The following is an 8,198-nucleotide window of genomic DNA, read 5'->3' as shown; positions in this document are numbered from 1 at the left end:
GGGACAGCAACACATTCCTCTTCAAGGACTCTAAGACAGTCATGAACTATATCCGCAGGTAAAGGCTTTCCATCCCCAAAAGTCACTGCTTTCGTTGGATCATTCCGCTTATCCTCCCAGCCCGTATAAGCAGCTACCATGCTGTTGAACCATACTTTACGGTTTCTCGACTCATCGTATTTGATACCCGGGATTGGACCCATTACCGTCTTGGCTCCATCCTCAGTCCATTCCAGTTTCAATCCCAAATTAGCTGCCCTGTTTAAAAAAAACATACACTCTGAGAAATCTACAACTGATGATGAGCTATAATCCCACTAACTCAGATGATGATGTAAGTACCTTTGCTCAGCAAGGTTCTTGTCTTGTGTCAAGAATGTGGATTTCCAACCACGGCCAATGGGGGATGATGGATCATCATCTTCTCCTAAAACCCTAACATAGAGCAAACCATGTTCCTCCAATCTCTGAACAAACTCAGGATGTTTATCTTTCATCCTCTCATACACAACATGACTCAGCACAATTGGAGTCTCTCCTCCACACTTGGGCTCTACCTCACAGTAAAAGAACAACTTTGATGGAAACTCAGGTACCTTAATCAAACCACCATCAAATTCCTTAAAGCTCAAACCTTTAGATGTAAATCAGATTACCCAAATCAAAACTTGAGATACAAGTTTACATATACCTGAGCCATCTCATGGTGAAAAGGGATCTTTTGATCAGGAGGAGACTCATTAGCCGTAAAGACACGACCGACGACGCTACTGCGAGGAGCAGCGCCTCCGACGTAAGGAAGCTCATCGAAACCGAAAGCCTCGACGACGTCGTTGAAATCCACGGCGGAATTCACCGGGAAACCTCTGAACAGTACTGCTCCGGATCCGAGCAAGAGCGAATCGAGGTAAGGTTTCTGATTCTTGATACACTGAGTGAAGAGTGGGAGAGATAGAGCATGAATCGGAATCGACGAAGAAGACGGTGGTGATATCACCGCCGGGAATGGTTTGGATTCGTATTGCTTCTGCTCTGCGATTCGTGTTTCCAACAACAACAACGGATCCGCCATTTTGTTTTTGCTGCCTTTTCCTCAATTGTTTTCTAATTTTAAGCTTTGTTCAGTAAGCTGCATAATAAAATTTTACAAAATAAAAAAAATTATATGATTGGATATATTTTGAAAAATTACAAAGTATAATATTACCATATATCATAAATAAATAGTTATATATCATTCGTCAAAAAAGTTTTTTAAAAATATACTGTATAATAAAAAAATATTTATATTAATAGATGTTAAAAAAAATATTTATATATATATATGTGAAAAAAAATATTTATATATATATGTTAAAATATATATATATATATATATATATATATTTGGCAAAAACGCATATTTTTTAGGTTTTTGCATTTTATTAAACATTATAGGATTTTTTAGATTGATAAAACTTAAACTTTAAACATAATCATATTAGAAAATCCTACCAAAAATAATCATATTAGAAAACATCATTTCACCATTATGCATGTTATAATGGAAACCTTACAATGTCTTTCTTACATACTTTATTTCATTTCTTTTTTTTTTTTGTGCAAACACTTTATTTCATTTTTAAAGTAGAATTTTAACACATAATTCTAAACTTGTATATGTATAGAACAAGGAATATTCGAATCACTAGCCAAAGCACCACCCTGACAATGGATGGATCTAATTCTAAGCGGCTGGCTACGCTGCTATTATTGGTGAATACACAACATTACAACAACATAAAGTATATACAATGAACTCTAATAGTAGTAATTAAGAGGTTTAAGCCTCTTAATTATTAAGTTTACGAGGACGTAGATCTTAAGTTTAATTAACAGCAATGACAACAAGTTCCCGGTGGAGGAGATTGGCCTTCACAGCAAAGGCAAGCAGGACATGCTACTCTATCACTTCCAGTAATGTGAGAATCTACAAAGCCAAAAGAAAAAAAATATAACATTAAGAATTAATAAACTAATATGATTGTTTTGATTCCTTAATTAGATAGTGATGAGGTTCTTGCCTGCTGGTTCGGTGGGACTCCCAGTAGCATGAACATCTTACAAATATGAATAGAATAACAAGGAAACAGNAAAAAAAAAAAAAAAAAAAAAAAAAAAAAAAAAAAAAAAAAGAAGTTAATTGATAGGTAAATTCTTAACTTAGTCGATTGATTTATTAAGGTTACTTACCTGCCATAGAAGAAAAAAAACTTGTTGGAGATAAAACTATGACTATGATGGAGAGGATCAGAATCATTTTCTTCATAGAGCTATTAGTCATATTGAGTTCTGAGTATGGCTTGTGTTTTCTAAAATCTGATATCTAAGCTAAGTGTTTATTTATAGAATGTAGAGGCACTACAACAAATATGCACATTGTTAACCAGAGAAAAACGCTATCATAGGTCTTTGATAGCGTTTTCATGAGCGCTGTTTTAGGGCACTGTTATTATATGTACCCCATATACAATAGCACTTATTACGTATGCTATGTTATAAAAATATAACATAGCTTTAAGAAATTGCTATATTATCAAGATCATAATTTTGAAAAAATTTATACAACATTTGTTTTTTCGTGCTATGTTATAGTTTTATAGCATAGCTCTAATAAACTGCTGTATTATCAAGATTATAATTTTGCAAAAATTTATACAATATTTAATTTTTCGTGCTATGTTATACATATCTAATATAGCTGTTGCGAAATGCTGTTTTATCTTGTTTACTGTGCTATGGTATATTCTTTTATCATAACGTTTACCTGTACTTTTATAGCATTTTCTGATATGTGATTATAGCACACATAACCTGTTTTATAAAATCTCATAAAATCTGATTAATAAACGTCTCAGATCCAAAATACATAACAAAAGTCTCAAGAACATCAGTTTACCATCAAAGTCTCAAGAACATCCAAAATAAACAAGCAATCTCAAGTACTTAACATTACACAATAAAACCATCAGTTTAAGACATAATGACCTTGTTCTCTGGCCAAGCAATGCAGGAGCTAAGTGCATCTTCAATAATCTCTATTTCATCGGATGGCCTCCAAACTTTTACATTTTTCACCTTCACAACATCTATCCACACTTTAACTGCATTAGAACCCAAGCGAGTAAAGTGAACCTTATGTTCTGGATCATTTGTTCCCCATCGTCCTTCAGCCACAACCCTATTCTTTTCAGTTAAATCCATCAACTTGCACTTCTTATTCTCCTTGGAAATAACTTTATTAATGCGCTGCCATGTTTACAATATAAACCATCAGTCATCATATAATTAACAAAAACAACTTCATAACATATGAAAACACTTACTGGAGACTTCCTGAGAGGAGACTGTGATGGTAAAGTATTCTTTATTGGTGATATTGGACCCGTTGCATCATCAACAGGAGACTCAGAACCAGATGCAGACTTAGAAGACATAGATGCAGATTTGGCCTGCGATGCAGCCTTTGAAGCTGTTGCTGAAGTTTTGGACTCTGTAGCAGACTTAGAAGCTGTGGCTGCAGACTTGGCCTTTGATGCAGACAAAGAAGCATGTGATGTAGCATTCTGACCAGTTGGAGTTGAGGGATTTTCAAAATCAACCTTACTCAGGGGCCAAGATACGTAAGCCATCAAACAGTCCTCAAGAAATGACATTTCAGCTGTAGGTCTCCATAGTGATGTATCAGGCTGCTTTACTGAATCCACAAATACTTTAACTGCTTTTGGTCCAAGAGGAATTCCGTTAACCAACGCACTTGGTTCTTGTGTCTCCCAACGCCCCTCAGCAACAATGACGTCACCCTTAGACAAATCCAATAGTTTACATTTGTTTCCTTGTATACCCTGTTAAACACAATCAGTAAACAAATCCAATATAATTAATTAGCATTATAGACAGGGGTAATACATTGCTAACACATTGCTAGAAATTATAAATACCATAGGGGCAATGTCTTCCATTTGGATGTTGTTGTCTACCAGTCTACACTTATCAGTTGGCCATGCGATTATATGTCCAACAGCTTCTTTCATATGAAAGATCTTTTGTGCAGGTCTCCATAGAAATGCATCTGGTTTATATGCAGCTTCAACTAACACTTTGAGATCATAAGGGCCAAGACGACAGTCATTCACTATGTCATCCGGATCAGAAGAAAGAATCCGACCCTCACCAACATTTTCATCAATGTCAGACCAATCAACAAACACACACTTAGGATGTGCTCTTTTGTTTACACTCTGCAACAATTTCATGAGCAACTAAGAATCATAAACGACACTAAGAAGAATCACTTAGCTGATATGAAAAGAAGTAAGAATATGTTACTCTTGCAGCTGAGTTTTCATCCATTTCAGCTTCTGGTCTCTGTAACATAAACAAAAATAACATCAATTTATATTACTCTAACTGGCTGATGAATAGTAGAGAACTCTTAAGTATCTAACCTGATTCTTGATTCTGCCAAGTTCACTTTCCAAGGCATTGACCTGTTTTACTAATTTTACTTGCCGCTCTTCCATTTCAGCCATACACTTGCTCTGCATTTGTAAACAAGCTAATTTGGTCTTACTCATGCCTCTACCCATTGCCCTCAGCCTACCAGAATTGTCAGGTCCTAAAAGCTTGGCGAGGTGATCTTCATCTGGATTTGTTAAAAATGCTGGAGCATCACTTCCACCAATTTCAGCTGCTTTTTGCTGAAAAACATAAAGACAGTTTCAGGTTTTACTAGTCGATAACACACTATTTACTGGTGTACAACTCTATTCAGACTTACAATCAAATCAGCTGCATTCGTATCTACTGGTGTACCATCCTTTTTGGTGCGAGACTTGATCCAAACATCTAGTCTTGTCACGCTGGAAGGATCTTCACTTTCAGCTTTCTGTTCCAGAAAACAAAATTTCAGTAACAGTACAAGCACTATGTATAATAATAAACAACATAGTTGTAGTATATATGCTTGCCATTTCTTCTGTTAGTCTGCTGATCCCTTTACGACTAGTGGTGTGAGGTATCTGATTCTTTCTTTTTGCTTTATATTTCTCACTCACGGCCTAATAATGAAACATGTTAATTACTAATCACCAATCAACTACTAAACAATTATAATCACAAGTAATTACCTTAAATGCAGCACTAGTTTTGAGTTTGACAAATTTTTGCCAATCAACAGGACCAATATTTGGTGGTCTCAAATTCATCCTCTCTTGGTTATTTGCAGCCAAATTTATAGCCTTCACCGTGACAGACTTGTGTGATCGCCACATTCTCTGATCTGAACATTCTCTTCAGCCTTGGTATAATTGGAAAATATCTTAATACTTTCTGTGGGACACCTTTCTTTACCTCATTAGTCCGCTTATTAGTCTTCCACCGTGAAGCATTACATTTGGGACATTTATCAAGCTTCTTTAACTTCTTTCTGAAGAGGCAGCAATCATTAACACATGCGTCGATCTTTTCATATCCCATATGAAAGCTCTTTAAAAATTTCTTGACATCATACAATGATGTGTGAAAGACATTACCATCTGGCAACATGCTTGGCAATGTCTGAAGCAGTTCATTGAAGCTCTTATCCGACCAGCCATTATGTGTCTTAATCCTAAACAAAGTCACAATAGCCGATAACTTGCTGTGGTTTGAACAGCTAGGGTATAGTGGGGTTTCAGCATCCCGGATCTTTGCAAGGAACTCATCCTCTTGTTGGTCCTCACCCTCTGCAATCTCACTTAAGTCGCCCACAGGTTGGTCAGCTAAGTCACCTCTAAAAGCCAACTCTTGATCAAAAAATTCAGCAGCTTTATATAACTCAAAAACTTCCTCATTCCACTGAGTTGGTTTACTTTGAAATTCATCTACTGACTTCACATCTCCATGATGATACCAATCACTATGCACCTTGTATGCCTCATCCATCCCTCTTATTACAAGATGCTCAACCACAACACTGTTTAACTGTCGTACTACATTACGACAGTCTTTACAAGGACATATTATCATTTCTATGTCACCTAAAGCCGCAGACACATCCCTTACAAATTTCCAAGCTCCACTTTTATAACCAGGATCAGCTCTTCAATGGATAATTAAAGAAAAAAATCATAACTAAAAGAACATCTTAAAGTATCCAAACCCAAAATAAAACCTAATTATGAAATATAATTCCTTACCTGCATAGATGCACCCATGCCTTGTCCAACATTATATGTTATAATATAAATTTTAACCTTTATAGATAAAATAGAGATACATATTATACAAAGCTCACATTAAGCAACAATTCAGACAATACTGCACTACTTCAGACACATACAGATGCTCTTAAACCAATATCTAACTGTGTAAAATCTCACTAATCTAATCACTATTTATACGAATCAGACTCAAAGGACAAAACATAGCAATCACCAATATTCGTGTGTAATAATAATGTTTAACTATTGGTTGAGTGATACTAACCTGTTGTGTGAGTACAGAGAAATGAGAAGCTTCAGTTCCCCAACATTTCAATCACCAACACTTGGGAAAAAAAAAAAATCGTTCAGTTTATGAAGGCGCAAATACTCAAATCCAAAAGCTATTTTTGAGTCAAATCTGTAAATAATCGAACCCTAACAAAACAGATGGATTCGAAACTCCACATTCTCAAAATCTGTAAATAATCGAACCCTAAAAAACAGATAACGAAATAAATCTAGATAAATCGAACCCTAACAAAACAGATAACTAAATCTGACCCTTATCGAAATCAAAAGCTGTTTGAAATCACAAATAATCGAAACAAATAACGAAATTAGGAGGAAGAAGAAAGACATGCCTCAAAAATGGATTCGAGCTATCAATTGCGATGGATATGGAGATTTAGGGCGAAATTGGGGCTTTTCACAAACGGCGAAATTGGGGCTTTTCACAAACGGCGATAAAACTGAAGAATTGATAAGAAATTTAGAAGAATTTGAGCACACACAGAGAATTTAGAAGAAGAAATCTTCTTAGGTTGAGCTTAGGTTGTAACGAGAGAGAGAGAGAGAGTGTGTCGAGTTTTTGGGTTTTTTTTTTATTTGGCGATTAAGTGAATAATTTCACTAAGTATTGGCGGACAAAAGTCACTTTTGTTTCCCGCTACATAATTTTCCTATCATAGCGTTAATAAGATGCTATTAAAAAGTAAGCGAAAAAAAATCTCATCTTTCATAGCAGTGACGGAAAATGAGCTATATCCGTCTGCTATCAATGTACATATTTGTTGTAGTGAGGAGATAAGAATTGACTAAAAAGAAGAATACATGCATTTTTCCAAGGTTTGTTCAAATTTTTGTTGTTTGAATCTAATATTATAAAACGATTGTATTTTGAGATTATGTAGCGTTTCTGCATGGATTTTTTTTACAACTCTTGAATATATATAGATATATATATAGAAGTATGTTTATATATATATATATCTAGACTGTTCAGTAATCTATAGAAGTATGTTTGAAGTCAAAGGTAACAAACTATTAAAATACTTTTGTTGTAGTAATTGAAGGCTCGAGCCTCGAAGTATGTTATCGTGTCATATGACTCATACCCATTTTTGAATGGTTGATAACTTGATAATATCCGTCGAATTCTAAATCGAACTATTTTCTAGTCAAAGTTGATATACATTTGATTTTTAGAATACAAAAAAAACAGTTGATCTTTATATATTTTTAGAATCAAAGTTATATCCCATGTAATATATTTTATTAACATTTCACATATTCCAAGGTTTGTTTACCAAATATACTTGCAAAATATATATATAGATGAAATATATTTTCATTAATTGATAGGCTATTTATTCTCATTAAATTTTCCATTTTACATTAAGTCATAAAATGTATACTTAAAATTTTAGTATGATAATAAACATCCCATTAATCTTCATAATATTTTCTTTTTAATTACAAAATTCTTTTTAAGATGTACTATATATTTTTATATTTTATTTTTAAGGTTTTAAGAAATATTTGATTAATTACAACTTAATAAATCCCTAATTAATTGAATTTATTATATAAAATTTAGTTAGTTATTACTATAAATAATAATAATAACAATAATATTAACCGTGATTGATCATGAACAAGGTGGTGTCCGTATGGTCGTCCGTATACATGTGGAAT

At 34.1% G+C, this 8,198-nt stretch overlaps 3 protein-coding genes across 3 annotated transcripts in view; all 3 read right to left on the bottom strand.

Moving 5' to 3' along the window:
* Positions 1–1,114, bottom strand: part of LOC104766034 (clavaminate synthase-like protein At3g21360) — a 3,873-nt gene extending 2,759 nt beyond the window's left edge. The window contains exons 1-3 of the mRNA XM_019240612.1: positions 692–1,114; positions 343–596; positions 51–258 (exon numbers count right to left, since the gene is read on the bottom strand). Coding sequence (XP_019096157.1) covers positions 51–258; positions 343–596; positions 692–1,072 — 843 coding nt within the window. The 5' untranslated portion in view covers positions 1,073–1,114. The remainder of the gene's footprint in view (positions 1–50; positions 259–342; positions 597–691) is intronic.
* LOC104766033 lies at positions 4,306–5,304 on the bottom strand. Its single transcript, XM_010489847.2, has 5 exons — positions 5,169–5,304; positions 5,010–5,099; positions 4,820–4,927; positions 4,488–4,739; positions 4,306–4,407 (listed from the first exon to the last, which is right to left on the bottom strand). The coding sequence occupies exons 1-5, from the start codon at positions 5,244–5,246 to the stop codon at positions 4,321–4,323; spliced, it is 615 nt and encodes a 204-aa protein (XP_010488149.1). The 5' UTR covers positions 5,247–5,304; the 3' UTR covers positions 4,306–4,320.
* Positions 5,257–6,992, bottom strand: LOC104767709. Its single transcript, XM_010491696.2, has 2 exons — positions 6,508–6,992; positions 5,257–6,121 (listed from the first exon to the last, which is right to left on the bottom strand). The coding sequence occupies exon 2, from the start codon at positions 6,046–6,048 to the stop codon at positions 5,257–5,259; it is 792 nt and encodes a 263-aa protein (XP_010489998.1). The 5' UTR covers positions 6,049–6,121; positions 6,508–6,992.

Source organism: Camelina sativa, chromosome 19 (genome assembly GCF_000633955.1).
Source record: "Camelina sativa cultivar DH55 chromosome 19, Cs, whole genome shotgun sequence".
Classification (NCBI taxonomy): domain Eukaryota; kingdom Viridiplantae; phylum Streptophyta; class Magnoliopsida; order Brassicales; family Brassicaceae; genus Camelina; species Camelina sativa.
The sequence above is the reverse complement of the archived record's forward strand: the minus strand, read 5'-3'. Positions and strand labels throughout refer to the sequence as shown.

Coding starts and splice junctions, on each gene's coding strand:
- LOC104766033 (XM_010489847.2), bottom strand. CDS start 5,246: ATGAATTTGAGACCACCAAATATTGGTCCTGTTGATTGGCAAAAATTT. Junction 4,740..4,819: donor CGAATGCAGCTGATTTGATT/GTAAGTCTGAAT, acceptor TATGTTTTTCAG/CAAAAAGCAGCTGAAATTGG. Junction 4,408..4,487: donor TTGGCAGAATCAAGAATCAG/GTTAGATACTTA, acceptor TTTATGTTACAG/AGACCAGAAGCTGAAATGGA.
- LOC104767709 (XM_010491696.2), bottom strand. CDS start 6,048: ATGATAATATGTCCTTGTAAAGACTGTCGTAATGTAGTACGACAGTTA.